Source organism: Engystomops pustulosus, chromosome 2 (genome assembly GCF_040894005.1).
Source record: "Engystomops pustulosus chromosome 2, aEngPut4.maternal, whole genome shotgun sequence".
Taxonomy (NCBI): domain Eukaryota; kingdom Metazoa; phylum Chordata; class Amphibia; order Anura; family Leptodactylidae; genus Engystomops; species Engystomops pustulosus.
The window spans coordinates 12,198,004-12,215,625 of record NC_092412.1 but is presented as its reverse complement, the minus strand read 5'-3'; the positions used below and the strand labels follow the sequence as shown (position 1 = coordinate 12,215,625).

At 46.7% G+C, this 17,622-nt stretch overlaps 2 protein-coding genes across 4 annotated transcripts in view; one reads left to right on the top strand and one right to left on the bottom strand.

The window, feature by feature from the left end:
- LOC140119760 (uncharacterized) overlaps window positions 1-17,622 on the top strand; it is a 215,424-nt gene that overhangs the window by 160,166 nt on the left and 37,636 nt on the right. The window lies entirely within an intron of this gene.
- LOC140119804 (uncharacterized) overlaps window positions 9,146-17,622 on the bottom strand; it is a 340,011-nt gene continuing 331,534 nt past the window's right edge. For 2 of the 3 annotated variants that reach the window (XM_072139202.1, XM_072139201.1), the window contains exons 4-5: window positions 13,502-13,559; window positions 9,146-10,486 (exon numbers count right to left, since the gene is read on the bottom strand). In XM_072139202.1, the coding sequence (XP_071995303.1) occupies window positions 9,357-10,486; window positions 13,502-13,559 (1,188 nt within the window). In that variant the 3' untranslated portion in view covers window positions 9,146-9,356. The remainder of the gene's footprint in view (window positions 10,487-13,501; window positions 13,560-17,622) is intronic. The other variant, XM_072139203.1, reaches the window with a different exon arrangement.

Sequence of the window (17,622 nt, the reverse complement as noted above, 5' to 3'; positions counted from 1 at the left end):
CTCACACAGGGGAGAAGCCGTGTTAACATTTATTACTTTAGAAGCATTACCAGTTTACCAGATCTCTATTGTTGGATTTTGTTCTTTATGATTACTTCTACTGACCATGAAAGAAACAAGGGGATTCCCCGGCTCACCTTGTGCTGCACTGGCCAAGCTGATTTAGCATGTCAGCAAACAATTTAGTAGAAAAAAAGAGGTTTTAACCAGCGTCCCTTAGTGATTTCCATTTAAGTTATTCTTTTTTTAGTCCACTCCACAGACATTCGGCAATCCGGGAGCACTGCCGAAGGAAACAAGTTTGTTCAGTGTGCCAAGGTTGCCTGCATGTGTGTTGAAAATTTTGGACAGTGAGTGGTGCCCTCTCATCTAGCGCGCTTCTGACAGTGTGATTATAGTGGTTAGTAGCTAGGTTTGGACAGGTGAGAGAGGAGATGGGGGATAGTGCAGACTGTAAGGGTCTCTGTGAGTTGATGAGGATCTATTGCACGTGGGTTGCGGTATGAATGCTGGGTGGAAGGTTTCTGAGAATGAGAAGGATTATTGAAGTTAAAAGAAAGGAGGTTATAGTCTGAAAGAGGAAAGGAGGAATTGGTAAAATCAGATATTGAAGATGGTCGGGAGAAGACCAAATCAAGGATGTTTCCCTCACTATGAGTGGGGGAAGCGCAGAGTTGTGAAAGACCTAGAGAAGTAGTTAGTGCTAAGAGCTGAGAGGCAGGAGGGGAAATGGGAGTGTTAACAGGGATGTTGAAGTCTCCCATGAGGATGGTTGGAATGTCACAGGATAGAAAGTGAGAGAGCCAAGAGGCAAAGTGGTCAAGGAACTGATAGGGTGAGCCAGGAGGACGGTATACTACAGCCACATGAAGAGAGAATGGGCGGAAAAGTCTGAGGGTATGGACCTCAAAAGATGGGAAAGTAAGAGAAGGTACAGGAGGAATGACCTGGAAAGTGCATTGTGGAGAGAGGAGTATACCTACCCCTCCTCCCTGCCTATTCTCTGGCCTGGAAGAGTGAGAAAAGTGTAAACCGCCTTAAGACAATGCTGCAATGGAGGCGCAGTCATCCTGCTGGATCCATGTTTCCGTAATGGCAAGCTTGTCAAAAGACTTGGACAGAAAGAGGTCATGAACTGATTCTAGGTTATTACACACAGAGCGGGCGTTCCATAAGGCACATTTAAAAGGGGTTACGGGTGGAGGAGGAGAAGAGGGGATACACTGAATCTTTATAAGGTTATCAGGGTTTCTGTGTGAAGTGTTAAAATAAGCAGGAGGGCCTGTGTCAGGAGAGATGTCCCCTGCAGCGAGCAGAAGGAGAAAGAGAAGAGACAAAAGATGCTGCAGAGATTTATTAGAAGTTATTTCTTGCTTCACAGCAGAAGACTGTGATAAGTTAGTATGGTTACATAACGTATAGGGGCACATTTACTAAGGAAACCGCCAGGTTTCCCGAATTTTTCCAATGTGCACCGTATTGCCCCGGGATTTTGGCACACGTGTTCCGATTGTGGTACATTGGCGCTGGCTCTCACACGACAGAAATGGGGGGGGGGGCGTGGCCGTCGTAAAACAGTGTCGGGTGTACCCTCTCTCCGTACTCGAGACTGCTGCCATGTCAGAGTATATTATCGAGAACCTGCAGTGAGGGTTTATACGCAAGTAATCCTCTCCAGCAGGTGCAGGGTTCTTTTTTGTGGCCAAGAAGGACGGCTCTCTGTGTCCCTGCATTGATTATTGCTGACTTAAGAGCACGGTTAAGAATCGCTACCCTCTTCCATTGATCACAGAGCTCTTTCACCGCCTACATGGCTCCAGGATTTTCTCCAAGCTGGACCTTCGTGGGGCCTACAACCTCATCCGGATCTGCAAGGGAGACGAATGGAAGACAGCATTTAACACCCGAGATGGACATTTCGAGTACCTTGCGTGTTTGGTCTGTGTAATGCTCCAGCTGTCTTCCAGGAGTTCGTCAATGACATCTTCAGAGATCTGCTGTATACGTGTGTCGTGGTCTGCCTAGATGAGATATTGGTGTTCTCTCCAGACCTCGAGACCCACCAGTCTCATGTACGGCAAGTTCTTGGCCGCCTACGGGCTAATCATCTCTACGCCAAGCTCGTGAAGTGTCTGTTTCACCAATGGAGTCTTCCTTTCCTCGGCTACTTAGTCTCCAACAAAGGTCTCCAGATGGATCCTTTGAAATGGTCTGCAGTTCTTCAATGGCCACGCCAGTGGGACTACGTGCTATTCAAAGATTTCTGGGCTTTGCAAACTATTATAGACAATTTATCCCACATTTCTTGTCTCTGGTAGCTCTGATGGTGGCGCTTATGAGAAAAGGTGCCAATTCCCGTGTCTGGTCTCCAGCAGCAAAGGAGGCTTTCACTGTCTTTTCTTCTGCATCTGTACTTACCCGACCTGATACCAAAAGCCTTTCCTTGTGGAAGTGCCTCCTCAGTGGGAGCTGGGCCGGTCCTTACCCAGTACTCTCACCTGCAGCTTCTTCTCCAAGATTTTCTCCTCCTCGGAGAGAAACTATTCTGTTGGAGATTGTGAGCTTCTGGTTATCAAGCTTGCCTTGGAAGAATGGTGCCATCTGCTGGAGGGAGCCCATTTTCCCGTCAGAATTTACACGGACCACAAGAACCTTAACTATCTTCAGACGGCTCAGCGATTGAACCCGCGTCAAGCCTGGTGGGCCCTCTTCTTTTCCTGCTTTGACTTTCAGATTCATTTTCGTCCTGTCGGGAAAAACATCAAGGCTGACAACTTGTCCTGTGCTTCCGATTTTATGGGGCAGGACTCTCTGTGTGGCTGGGCACCCTGGGGTGCAGCGCTCTGTGGCCCTTATTTCCCGATTCTATTGGTGGCCTGACTTGGTGAAGGACATTCAGGATTTTGTGGGTTTCTGTGCATCTTGTACGCGCAATAAGCCGTCACGACAAAAACCTGCTGGTCTTCTGTTGCCGTTACCCATGTCTACCTGCCCGTGGTCTCATGTGGCTATGGACTTTATTACAGATCTGCCGACATCATCTGGCAATACTGTAATCTGGGTGGCAAGTGACTACTTTTCCAAGACGTCCCATTTTGTCCCTCTACCAGGTTTGCCTTCTGCTCCACGTCTTCCCAGCCTCTTCTTCCAGCAAATCTTCCAGCTTCATGGCCTTCGCGGGCACATCGCTTCGTATCGAGGTATTCAGTTTGTGTCCAAGTTCTGGAAGTCTCTGTGTAACCAGCTGCGGGTGAAATTGGACTTTTCTTTCGCCTATCACCCTCAGTCTAACGGCCAAGTGGAGAGGGACATTTGGTTGCTACCTCCGGCACTTTGTGTCCACCCGTCAGGACGACTGGGCTTCTCTTCTCTTCATGGGTGGAATTCTCCTACAAATCCCTGGACTCCAATTCTGACAGTTTTCCTCCCTTCTTTGTTAATTATGGACTGTATCCACGGCCTCCTCTTCCGTTACCCGTGTCTGCTGATGTTACTGCTGTGGAGGACTTGGTACAGGACCTAAAAGCTATCTGGGGTCAAGTCTGCACCTCATTGCTTCAAGCTTCTGCTCAGATCAAGTGTCAAGCGGACAAGAGACGCAGACCATCTCCTGTCTTAGCTCCCGGTGACAGGGTCTGGTTATCCTCCAGATATGTCCGGCTGAAGATCCCTGGCTACATATTGCGACCCCGATTCTTGGGTTTATTTGCGGTCCTCAGACGCATCAACCCGTTGGCCTACAAATTGCGACTGCCTCCTAGCATGCACATACCCAATTCCTACCACGTTTCTCTCCTCAAACCAGTCATCTTGAACCGCTTTGCCCGGCAAGTTCCTCCTCCTCCACCGCCACAGGCTGATTCCACCGGGGTCTTCGAGGTGAAAGAGATCCTGGATATGAAGGCGGTGAGAGGTAGGCGGTTCTTTCTTGTGGACTGGGAAGGATTTGGTCCTGAGGAGAGATTGTGGGAGCCAGAGGATAACATCCTGGACAAGAGCCTGCTTCAGCGATTTCTCAGGCCCAGGAAGAGGGGGAGGTTGAAGGGGGGGGGGGGGTACTATCACGGGTGCACCCGTGATCCCCGTCTCGGATTGTGGGCGCACCCGCGTCCCTCCGTGTGCCCCCGCTTTGGGCGTGGCTTCGGACTCACCTGTCCCAGCCCGGGCTCCCCAGCATCTCTGCCGCCTGCCCTGACCACGAGACTGCCCCTGCTAGGGTACCTCGACCTTGGCTGCCGCCACGGGCTAGTCCCACCCGTGGAACGACCTGGTGGTACCCTGGTGAAGACCAGGTGCCACTTAGATTCCAGTCCCGGCTAGTACCACCTCCTGCGGTGGTCCAGTGGATCCAAGGATCCCGAATCCTGACATGGAGCTTCCCCGGCCTCTTTTTGGGAATCACATAAAACAGTAATTAGAGGGAAAGTCATGGAGATTGCTGCAAGATTTAAAAAATGAAAAGTTGCCCTATTGAGAGACAAGGAAAACGCTTATATAGAATTAATACAAAAACATAAAGCCAATCCCAATATGGATTCAAGTAGGGAAATAGAAGAAGCAAGAACTGAGCTGAATATTTGCCTCACCGCCTCGGCGGAAAGGAGCCTAAGTTGGTCTCAATTACGTTTTTTCTCCCATGGTGATAAACCAGAGACAGTACAAGCTAGAAACCTCAATCCCTTACCTCGAACATACACAGTACCGAGGCTACGCCTCCCACCGGGAGCAATATCTCAACACCCAAAAGAATTATATAATAATAGAAGATTTGAAGCCTCCAAGGCTGAGGAAATATTTAATCGTTTTTCAATCCCTTCTTTGTCTGAAGCCCATAGGCAGAAGTTAGATAGCTCGATTACAATATAAGAAGTAGACAAAGCTGTTAGGGCTCTCAAACCTTCTAAGGCACCAGGCCCAGATAGGTTCACAGTGTTGTATCTTAAAAATTTGGTGCAATCCTGGGATCCCATATGGTGAGATATTATAATTGTTTGAAGGCCGTCTCCCACTGCCGGAATCTTTGCAAGCAATGATCTCGGTCATACCCAAGCCCGATAGAGATCATTCCTCATGCCAAAATTTCAGGGCCATATCTTTGATCAACGTAGATATTAAGATATTGACAAAGATATGGACACTAGGATCAACTCATTTATTGCAAATTACACTCCACACTGTGACCAAACTCAGATTGATTGACCTAACTTCCCTAGCAAAATATGGGTGGGAAAGAAGCCAACAGTATGAATAATATCATGCGCCTTTCACTAGATCTACACAAAGCCTTTGACTCTATAGATTGGGACTTGTGAAGTTTACATTAGGTAGATGGGGTTTTGGCAATAAGTTCTTGGGTTTGCTTCAAGTCAGGCCCGGCACCAGCACCCGGCCAACCCGGGCAAGTGCCAGGGCCCCGGGGTACTGGAGGGGCCCACTCGGGCCCCCGGATCAATTGTACCAGTGTCGCTATAAGACACTGGTACAATTGATCACCATCCGGATCGATCACTTTTCTGCCTCTATGCTGCGCTGGTCGGGAGCGCAGCATAGAGGCAGAATCTAAAACTCACCTGTCCCGGTTCCCACGATGCGGTGCTCCGCAGGGTATGTGACGGCTCTGAAGCCGGCACACATGATGACGTCATCGGATCACGTGTGCCGGCTTCAGAGCTGGCACGTACAGGAGGCCCGGGGGGGGGGGGGGGTCAATGTGTCAGCAGGGGGGGGGGGATTCAGTGTGTCCACGGGGGGAGGGGGGGCATTGTGTCCGCAGGGGGAGAAGGGGGTTCAGTGTGTCTGCAGGGGGATGGGGGGGTTCAGTGTGTCCGCAGGAGGAGGTTGGGGGGGTCAGTGTGTCCACAGGTGGAAGGGGGGCAGTGTGGCCACTGGAGGGCGGCCCACGGAGGGGCCCACTAAGGCTATGTTGCCCAGGGGCCCACTAAAACCTGGAGCCGGCCCTGCTTAAAGTTCTATATTCTTCCCCATCTGCAAGGGTTAATCTAGCGGGCTACTTATCAACACCCTTTCCGATTCTAAGAGGTACACGCCAGGGATGCCCCCTATCACCTATAATCTCTTGCCTTGAATGTTTCTGTACCTCCTTCAACAGCTAAAGTTTTGCAGCTAAATTAACATTTTCAATGGAGGGAAGATAAAATTCCATATTTGGGCATGTTTCTGACCTCCTCCATTGATACTTTATTCATAACTAATTACAAACCACTTTTCAATACCCTGAGAAGGGACATGAAATAGGTGGGCAAGCCTTAATCTTTCATGGTTGGGCCGTATCTCGGCTGTAAAGATGACTTTACTACCAAAGTTCTTGTATTGTTTTCAAATGGTCCCGATTTATATACCTATTATTAGTCTAAAATCTCTGCAAAGAGACATAAACAAATTTGTATGGGGACCTAGAAGGAGTAGGATCTTTGTGACTGCACTGTATACTTTCAAGATACAAGGAGGCCTAGGGGCGATAAATATCATTAAATACTGCTATGCCTCCAGATTGTCGACCCTTGTGACCTCGCATAATAAAGTAACTTTGCCTCACGGGACGCAAATTGAGCAGTTAGCCTGCCCGCAGATACCGATAGACGCCCTAGCCTGGCTGAGACCCAGGGAGAGACCGCTCATTATGTGCCCACTCCTCTCTTCCATGCTTTCAACTTGGGATAGGGTCGAATGTACTTATAGACACATATCCCCACATATCCCTGTTGATAGAATATTAAATAACCCGAGATTTATTCCAGGCTTCCATCCTGGTCCATTTCAATGGTATAGGATTATATCGTATAGGGGGTTTTCATAATGGATTAGGCCTTAGATCAATCAAACACTACAAATCTAAATATGATATGCCAGAGACAGATGTTTAGATTCCAACAGATATATCATTTCCTTCAAACGTGGCTGGATATCACAGTACACACATTACTTGAACATCTGACTAAAGCAGGCCTTCCTCATACTTTATCTACTATCTATCAAATTCTTAAAGGGAACCTACCACCACAAATCTACCTATAAAGGTAGATTGGGTGGTAGGTGGATCAATGGGAGGTGAGGATAGCCCTTTTAAGGGCTAATCCTCACGTCCCCACACTTTTTTGATAACTTTTATTAGACATATATCCAAATTTACTTATGCGGCTACTGGGGCGTGGAGTAGCCGCATCTGAGGTTACACGAGACGGCTACTCCACTCCCCGGTAGCCTCTTTTCCCCTCCTACTCACCCATCCTCGTCCGGCGAACCTTCCGTCTGCGCATGCGCAGAAGAGCAGGCCCGCGCCTGCGCGGTCACTGCTCCGAAACAGGTGCGGGCCTGCTCTTCTGCGCATGCGGCAGGATCGCGGACAGCTCTGCGTAGCTGCGCGCCGAAGATGGGTGAGTAGGAGGGGAAAAGAGGCTACCGGGGCGTGGAGTAGCCGCCTTGTGTAACCTCAGATGCGGCTACTCCACGCCCCCGTTAGCCGCATAAGTAAATTTGAATATATGTCTAATAAAAGTTATCAAAAAAGTGTGGGGACGTGAGGATTAGCCCTTAAAAGGGCTATCCTCACGTCCCATTGATCCACCTACCACCCAATCTACCTTTATAGGTAGATTTGTGGTGGTAGGTTCCCTTTAATGATCAACACAAGAAACTGGGATACATGTTCGCTTGGGAGAGAGACCTAAATAAATCCTTTTCTCTAAGAGAATGGCAGGACATGACAGAAAACACTGCAAAAATTTCTATCAACATGGCATAAGTTGAAGCTAACAACAAAGTATTACTTCGATGGTATCTACTCCCAGTACGCATTGCCCAAGTGGTCCCTACTTACTCTCCTACGTGTTTTAGAGGATGCGGCAATAGGGGCACCCATTTCCATATGTGTTGGGAATGCCCGAAGATTCAGAGATATTGGAGGCGAATTTATATAGCCAAGCTTTACTGAATGAAAAGATCCCCCACATCTCAGCTTCTTGCCTTTTTACTTCCTGGCAGCTTAAATTACGATTGCGACCTCTTGGAAGAAAGCCACTGTCCCCGTGGATTTGATTAAACAAAAACTGATGTGGATAATGGTAAATGACGAGCTTGATTCAATACTTGTTCAGTACAGGATAAAATGACATTATTGGATGAAACATGGCAGATGTGGATTGCATATCAATCAAGAGTCTGATCCAAAGGATGACAATCCTATTCTCAACAGGACCCACCTCCCCCTTCCCTTCTTCCTTCCCTTCCCTACGTCTTCTTCCATTTCCCTCCTGTCTTACTTGTGATAGCTTATCTTGTAGAGTTATAATGTATCCGGCTGGTCTTTTGTTTTCTTTAGATCAGCCAAGTTGTGATCACTGTTATGTAAATTGCTTACATCCCCCCCCCCCTTTTTTTTTCTTTTTTGTACCCTTCCTAAAAACTTTTGAAAAACCTAATAAAAATATTGTGAAACCACCATAAATAAAACAATGGAGCAGAAAGGTTTTCTAAGTGTAAAGAAGGAGCATATACATAGTTTGGATCTACTCAGCAGTATTAATAGTTAATAATCAGGAAATTTCACAGCAGATTTAAAGGAAACCTACCTCCACAGATCTACCTATAAAGGTAGATTGGGTGGTCGGTGCATCTATAGGACGTGAGAATAGCCCTTTTAAGGGCTAATCCTCATGTCCCAGCAATCTTTTAATAACTTTTATTTCCCTATTATGCAGATTTACTAAAGAGGTTACTGGGGGGTGGAGTAGCCGGAGCTGAGGCTACACAGTGGGGCTACCCCACGCCCCAGTAGCCTCTTTGACCCTGCCACCAGTTGTCTTTGGCACGCAGCTCCTCGTGGCTGCGCGCCCTTGTTCCTGAGAAGCTTGCAGTCTGCGCATGCCATCAGCGGGCCTGCTGTTCAGCGCATGCGCACACTGCAGGCTTCGCGGACGAGGAGCTGCGCGCCAAAGACATCCGGTAGCAGGGTCAAAGAGGCTACTGGGGCGTGGAGTATAGCCTCAGCTCCGGCTACTCCACGCCCCAGTAGCCTCTTTAGTGAATCTGCATAATAGGGAAATAAAAGTTATTAAAAGATTGCGGGGACGTGAGGATTAGTCCTATAGATGCACCTACCACCCGATCTACCTTTATAGGTAGATCCGTGGTGGTAGGTTTCCTTTAAGGTAAAAACAAATGCAAGTACAAAAGACAAAAACTATAGTGATGAGGAACATGTGGAAAGAGGACCCTGCCCCTGAGGGATCACAATCCATATAAGAGGGTAGATGAGACATGAGGTGAGGAGCAGAGCAGTGCACGTATTGTGTGCTCATGGTCATCCTATACAATTGGTTTTCAAGTTGCAATAAATGTTAATATGGCTTCTCTCTTGTGTGAGTTTTCTCATGTTGAACAAGATGTGCTTTTTGAATAAAACATTTCCCGCATTCACTACATGAAAATGGTTTCTTTCCTGTGTGAATTCTTTGATGTCTTAGTAATTCTGATTTTGAGGCAAAAAATTTTCCACATTCACTACATGAAAATGGCTTCTCTCCTGTGTGACTTCTTTGATGTCTCGGTAAATCTGCTTTTGAGGCAAAACATTTCCCACATTCATTACATGAAAATGGCTTCTCTCCTGTGTGACTTCTTTGATGTCTTTGTAACTCTGCTTTCGAGGCAAAACATTTTCCACATTCCAAACATGAAAATGGCTTCTCTCCTGTGTGAATTCTTTGATGTCTTGGCAAATCTGCTTTTGCGCCAAAACATTTTCCGCATTCAGTACATATAAATGGCTTCTCCCCTGTGTGAGTTCTTTGATGTCTTCGTAATTCTGCTTTCGAGTAAAAACATTTTCCACATTCAGGGCACGAAAATGGTTTCTCCCCTGTGTGAGTTCTCTGATGGTCAACAAGTACCGATTTATGTGTAAAACTTTTGCCACATTCTAAACAAGAATATGGCTTTTCCCCTGTGTGAATTCTCTGATGGCTGACAAGATGTGACTTCCGCTTAAAACACTTTCCACACTGAGTACATGAAAATGGTTTCTCCCCTGTGTGAATTTTCTCATGTTGAACAAGATGTCCTTTATTTATAAAACATTTCCCACATTCAGGACATGAAAATGGCTTCTCTCCTGTGTGAATTCTCTGATGGTCAGCAAGATGTGATTTCTGAATAAAACATTGACCACATTCTAGACATAAATATGGTTTCTTCCTTGTGTGCGTTTGCACATGTCGATCAAGACTTGATTTATGGGTAAAATTTTTCTCACATTCTGAACATGAATAAATCTTCCCCTCTCGGTGATTTTGAAGATGAATGAGAAAATTTGTTTCTTCACTAAAACACTTCTCACATTTTGTACATGAAAACTGCCTCTTCTCTCCATGATTTCCCTCCTCTGTGGAAAGATGTGACTGATTATCTTCTACTTCACCACAAGGAGATGAGGGGGGACGTCCATGGGAACCTCTTGTACTTTCATCTCCTGGAAAATATAACCAAGAAATCAGTATTGGAAGTTTCCTTTTCCCAGTTACGAGCAGAAGTAAAGCGATTAGTCAGTAACATACAGTCATCTATGGATAGAAAAGTCATGAATATTACAAATATAAACTACTGACATATAATTCCATTATAATAGAAAAGAAATAATCTAATCCTTAGAATCCAGAATCTTCTACTTCCAGGACATGGGAGGGTTGTGTAACCAGAGATTCCCATCTCCCCCTGGAGCGGAGCCTAACAGTCCTAGACAGTGGGTGACACAGGGGGGGAGCCCCGGGCAGCCATATATACAGGACACTGGACTAGAACATCACTACTAGGACCCGGCACACAGAATTACAGAACTGATTTGGGCTCCACTACTGCAGTCTGTGTCTAGTCTCCTCCTCACAGCAGAGATTAGAATTGTCCAAAATTTTAAAACAAAAAGGATGCACGGAGGAGCAGAGCAGAAGCTTAAAGCAGATCCGGGCCTAAAGGGGTTCATCAGAGCTGCTGGGTCTAATTAGACCCAGTACTGCTCTGATCAGCACCATCAGTAACAGGTAGTGGTTTTCCTCTGTAACTAAGGATCTTATAGATGCCTCAGTTACAGGGAAAAACTTGTACAAAAAAATGTGCCCCAGTGGTCTTTTATGACCTCATGGAGAACACACACAAAAAAAATATTCATAAATATTCCTAAAAATACAATGACATTATATATACTAATTACAATGTAATTAACAAAAGAAATCCCCAACTACACTAAAAAATGGCATCGCCATTACCCGGTACTGTCGCGATCCCCAATCTGGACTGTCCGACGAGGATGAAGTCCGGCGCGATTCACCAAGATCGTGCGCCCGATATCCTGCATCTGACGCTTTCCCGCTCAGGTCCGCCGGAGTTCACCTTCTTCTTCCTGGTGCATGTAAGTGCTTGGCTTCTGACACAAATTGAATTTTAAAACCCGCGCCTAGTCTGAATCAGTGGGATCGTCCAACGGCCACGCCCCCCGTTTTGTGCACTAAAATCCGATCGCGTGCGCCAAAAACCCCTGTTAAATGCGGTGCAAATTGGAAATAGTCGGGGAACACGATGTAGATGCGGTCCGCGGACCTTTAGTTAATGTGCCCCATTATATATCAAAAACGACTGAAACAAAATTCATTAATAATGTTCATTTTGAGTTAAATTGAAAATTAAAAAATATATGTACTATATATGAGAAAAAAAAAGGTCTTTTTTCCACTTATAACCCCAATTAAAAAAAAAGTTAACTTTTATTACCTTTTTAACTAGATCTATATGTCCCGTAAGTTATAAAAAGTTATGGCTCTTAAACCAGGGTTTACGAAAATGCGCTAAAAATGCCCGATCACTAGAGCCTTTTCAGGCCGCGTCACTAAGAGGTAAAAGGAGTTATACCAGCATGTAAACAATGAAGTAGCTCCGCGTACACACATAGCCGATCGAGAGAAGCTCCTCCCCGGCTTCATCCGAATTGCGTTTCTATACACAGTTTGTGACCACAGCCGGAAACAGCGGAGCAGGAATATAGGACGCAGGGAGCTCTGCAGTGTAGATGCAGGTCGAGACGGGTAGGGAAAGAGTCTCCATTGAGCCATCCAGTTCAGGGAGTTGTGCCAAGAGCCTGGCAGGAGGCTTGTGATCTCTCACACTCTCCTTCCAGGGGGTTTTTACTCCCTTCTGATCTGTGCGGAGGAGATTCACTACTGAGCATGTGCATGAAGTGCAACTCACATTCATCTCAACTAACAGCCAAGAACAGTGATGGCGAACCCTTTGGAGACAAAGCTACATTGCCCAAGCTACAACCAAAACCCGCTTATATGTCACACAGTGCCAACATGACAATGTAAGCAGTAACTTATTGCTTCTTGCTGTAGCACAGGTTTTAATCGTATTGGGGTCCTGAGTTCACCAATACAATAGAAAGATGATTGAGAAATTTGGATTGTAGCTTCCCTCCAGGGTGCCCTGAAGAGAAAGAATAAGGGGACCCAGAGCAGGAGCTCCAATGACAATCCATCTCTATCCACACCTTCTGGCTCATCCTATAGTCCTGGCAGCCAAGGGAGTCGCTTTAAAATAGTGCTGAGCATGGCGCATCCTGGGCTGTATGGGATCACAGGAGAAAATCTTGAGTCCTATCTGACAAACTCTGTGCTGGGGTAAAGACCTGGGTGCCCACTGAAAAGGCTCTGAGTGCCATCTCTGGCACCCGTGCCATAGGTTTGCCACCACTGGCCTAGAAGAGAATGCATAATCGGCACAGCTTGTCAGGTCCCATTGCAGCTATTAGACAAGTCCTCGCTGCACCCAGGTCCTCCCCTGCCGCTCCCCTGTGTCCTGCCTTCTGACGCTGGTTCTATGCACTGGTGCAGCTGTAATGCACTGCTCTCAGGCCTCTTCCTTTCCTGGCACTGCTCTGCTCCGGGTCCTGATGCCAGCACATACAACCAGCGTGGGATACAGAGCAGCACATGAAGAGAGAAGAAGCTGCTCTGTGGTGCAAAGAGCAGAGAGAGGGGTTTTTGTCTGCTCTGGGGGTCTCTATTATTATTATCTTCTGCTCTGGGTCTCTCCATTCTTATCGTCATCTGTTATGGGGGCTTCTCTATTATTATTATCTGCTCTGAATGCAGTATTTTGGTGCTGGGGGGGGGGTATTTATTGCTCTATTGTGGTATTTATCATTTCTGGGGTGGCATTTTGTGCTGTATTGGGGTGGTTTGTGCATCTAGGGTGCTGGTTACTGGAACAACCCCTTAAAGTTGAGCAGTATGACAATATGGCCCCAGGACCAATAAATTTTGTTCGCCCCCTGACTTAAGAACATTTGGGTATAGACTGATCAGACCGACTGGAGGAGGAGACCAGAGACAGATGAGCCGGTGTCTATGTCATCTCCATCTCCTCCCCTGGATGTGATCTCTCCCTGCAATGTATAAGGGAAGAATAACCCACAAGATACATGAAAGGCTCTTACCCTCCTCTGTCACTGATGAGGGGATTTCCTCTCCGCTCCTCCTTCCACCACAACTTTCCTGGAAAGATCCAACATGAAGGACATGAGAAAACAAGGTATTAAGGATATCGCACTGGTCTCGGACGCCATGTTACATACTTTCAGCCATTTTAAGGACTCAGCATTCATTTCACATAACTTGTCTAGTGAAAACTAAAGTTTGAGTGCAGTTTCTAGTCAAACAAGTAAGGTAGAAAACACAAAGACTTAGAGCTCGCTAGCACCACCTAGGGGAAGGTATTCAGGGCAGCACCGGGGCATTTTGTTTGTGTGCAGACAGCCAATGGTTCTACATTCCTTTGTGTGCTTACATCCAATAGTGTTGCATTTCCAGGGTCAATCCACCCAATAGTATTGCCCGCTTGTGCGCGCCTTATGCTTTTCTATATAAGTGTTTCAGTGCCAAAAATAAAGTAGTCTTGTCGTGAGCTAATCTTCAGTAAGGACAGTGTGTCTTTTCTGTGTTACTCAATCCATTCCAGTGCTGGAAAAAAAAAGACTCATATGGTTCGAAAATCACCTTGCAACGCGGATGGGGACGGTTAAAAGCCTCGTGTATCCAAAGACCCTTATGGTCTCTTTTACATTTTTGCGCCCTTTGAACGTGGGGCTCAGGTGTGGACAGCTGAGTACTTAGGCATGCTTCATAATAGTCTATGCCGCTCTTTTGAATGAAGTTGACAATGATGCACCAAAGGAAAGCAAATTTTATTTGTCTACCTTGATATGTCACTTCTGTTTCACAGACTGGTTGGACAAAGTAAGACTGCCTCTGTGTTTAATATATTCTTACTGTTCACTATAGCCTGGGCTCACTGTGTTGGCAAAGAACCCCTTGTAAGGTGATATGACTGACTTTTGAGACCTGACAGTGACCATATATGTTGTAGAAAAAGGTCTGCAGTACCCCCCTGTGGATTGTTGAGGTAGTTCTGCTAGTATTTGTGATTGTGACTGTTTTGAGTTTTGTTTCTGTAAGTGGTGTATAGTATCTGGAAGTTTGCAGAGACAAACCCTGGCCAGGTTTATGTACCTATCCTCCGGGGTTAGGATCGGCTCCGTGATGCAGTAATGGACAGTAGTGTCTCAGGGACAGTGATGGAGATTTTACAGTTGAGCGTTAACTCCTTGATTTCTGAAACATTGTGTGAAGGTCTCTAATTTGTACTTACTGATAGTTAGCGGGGTAGTCTGGAGCTGTATTTACAGAGGATATCTATAGCCCTTGAACAAAACAGGTATTCCACAGATCACAATATGGGTAGTGAGCAAAGTAAGACAGCTCGGCATTGCAGACCTAAAAAGGGAACTGACACAGTGTCACACAGGAAAGGTAACGAGTGGGTGAAAGGAAGTCATGAGGAGGTATTGAAGGTTTTGGGTATGTTAGATGATCCCCTGAGTGTGCAAAGGTAGGAGACAGCACTTGATGAAAACAGTGGCTGGCTCAAAGACAAGAAGTGAAGGTTGGCTTGAAGTTGTTGAAGTTGGAAAAGAAAGTATACTATGACGGAAAGGAAAGTGGAAAGGGAATGGGGTTGATTACTGGGGACTTCGTCCTGGTCCGTCCGTAGTCACTGGTCTGAGTGACAGGAGTCCAAAAAGAGTGCCCGATGAAGAGAGAGACGGGCAATGAAGGACATTTCAAAGTTTTTGATGTGGAGAGAATTTGAGAAAAAGATTTTATTATATTCTCCTCCCTGAAAAAAAAAAAAGAAAAATAGATGGTGTCTAGGATCCGGACTAGCACCCTCTTAGACTCCACCCCCTTAACCCATATCAGCAGAGGGGTGGATTCAGGGAGTCAGGAGAGACTTGTTATTCTGGTGCCCCCCAGTTTCTCCCCAGACCATGTCACTAGTCACACCCCTGTACCTGGTAGTTAGAGAAGATGACATGCCCTATCATCCTTCAGTGGCGGCCATCTTAGAATTGCCTATGACTCTACTCTGTTGGCAGCCATAAAGGCTGGTTGAGGATAAGAGTTGTAGAAAACAACTGGTTGTTGTAGTAGTTTAGCAGATGAGAACCCTTGGAGAATCTTGAAAGATGTCTGGAATAAAACGCCGGCAGTGTTGATTTCACCTGATTCAAGATTTCTGCTAAGATAATTCTTGGAGTGCGAGGTTGTTTGTTTTGCTTATGCTTTTTACAGCATCTCCTGTACGTTGAAAAAGAAGATCACGGGGGAAGGGGGGGGGGCTCCAAATCTGGGCTGTTTTAGATTGGAATGCTGTATCTGTGTTATGCTCACAGCTGACAGGCAGTGTGTGACCTTGAATTGTAGAGAAAGGAGAATTTCTCCATGTTGAGCTGTTGTTGAGGCAAGAATGCAGTATGCCCTGTATGCCCCATAAGACTAACACCATCAGACTTAGCAAGGACAAGCCCCCAACTCTATAACTCATTTTCCTAAACACCAACACTTCATTTAAGTATACCTGGCTTTTGTTGAGACGTTCCAGTCTCGCCAGAACTTTAGAGATAGCACAGAATGCGGGGCTGGAGATAGTTAAGGGAAAATCCCATATGGCTAGATTAGATGATGAGCAGAGGCTTTTGGACACATGGGGTATGACCTGACAGCTGGCAACTGGACTAGATGTACACTACACTGTTTTGATAACGGACTAGAGACATCTCTGCCAGACTGACGTACAGTGGGACCAACAAGACAGAAAGCCAGTTGGAAACAGTGGCCAGGATCAGAAGTTTCACAGACCACTGCCAAAGTGAGACTGACAATAGTTCCGTAGGTACCAGTCGATAGACCCAAATGGGCGTGCTTCAACTTGCGGGGAGGAGAGACATTACCAAAGTGACTGAAGCGAGTGGCCACATTCTAGGAAACTGAGACGCCCCGAACAGGGAGGAAGTAGGGAGGGGGTTGGTAACGGACGAGGACTTCAGCGAGCACACCCTCCCAAAGACAGTTCCTTTTGTTGTAGAACTGATGTGGGACTCCTCCCCTGCTAGCCCAGTGATGATTTAACCTGTTCTCATTAAGGAAAAAGACACAGAAAGGACAGCCGGATACATGTAGGATGGACCATGACCTCAAAGCTGCCAATGAGTGCACTGAAGCTATTACCAGTGGTCCCTAACCCACCCTGGCAGCAGTCCCCAAGAGTGCCAAATTCTAAACTATTTTTCATTTGGCAAATGTTTTCCTCTCTGTGCCCCTACATGAAGATTGCCAGTACCTATTTGCCTTTACCAGTTTAGTATTTCAGTTTACCTGGTGCAGATTCCCACAAAGGGGGTGGGGGGGGGGTGGGGGTTAAACTTGCTCAGCCAGTACTCTAAGGCCATACCGGGAGTAGATTGGCAGACTAGCCCCTTACTGGATGATGTCCTTTTATAGTATGCAAATAACCTACTGTTTCTGTGCCGCTCTTTTTCAGGTTTGCCAGGATGCATCTATTTACCTTATGTCTTTTTTTGTTCCAGAAGGGTTGCAAAGCTTCCGTAAACAACCTCCAGTACTGCCAGGAGATGGTGGTCTTCCTAGGCCACTGATTCTCAGCCGCAGGCAGATACCTGGCAGAGGAAAGAAAGCTGGCAGTCCAGAATGTGCCCCTGCCCTGAGGCCCTAAGCCTCTTCACATGTTTCTAGGACTGGCCAGCTCCTGCAGGCCTGGGATAAGGTCTGCTGCCTCCAGCCTCATGCTGCCCCTTTCAGGCAATTGATGCATTCCACAGCCTTAAGATGGCAAATCCTGTCTGCCCCAGCCCTAGGCACACCCCACTGGACCAAACCTTTTATTTTTTTTGCACTGAGTATCTAGGCCACGCCACAGGTGTCCTTGCCCAGGAATGTGGTGGCCTCCCCAGTGGCCCACTATTAAGCCCGGTTAGACCCATGTGTCAGCAGCAGCAGCAGCAGCAATCTGCTCAGCAAGGCCAGTGAGTTGATCCTAGATCACTCAGTTACTGTGTAAACCCCACATGACTTGCAGAGTGTCACACCCAAGTACGCCCCAAGCATCTGACCAAACGCCAGACAGCTCAGACTATAGTGAGCACACCTGATGCCCCAGAATGTCACACTGACAAGGTGCACAGCTCTGAATCCGTCATTC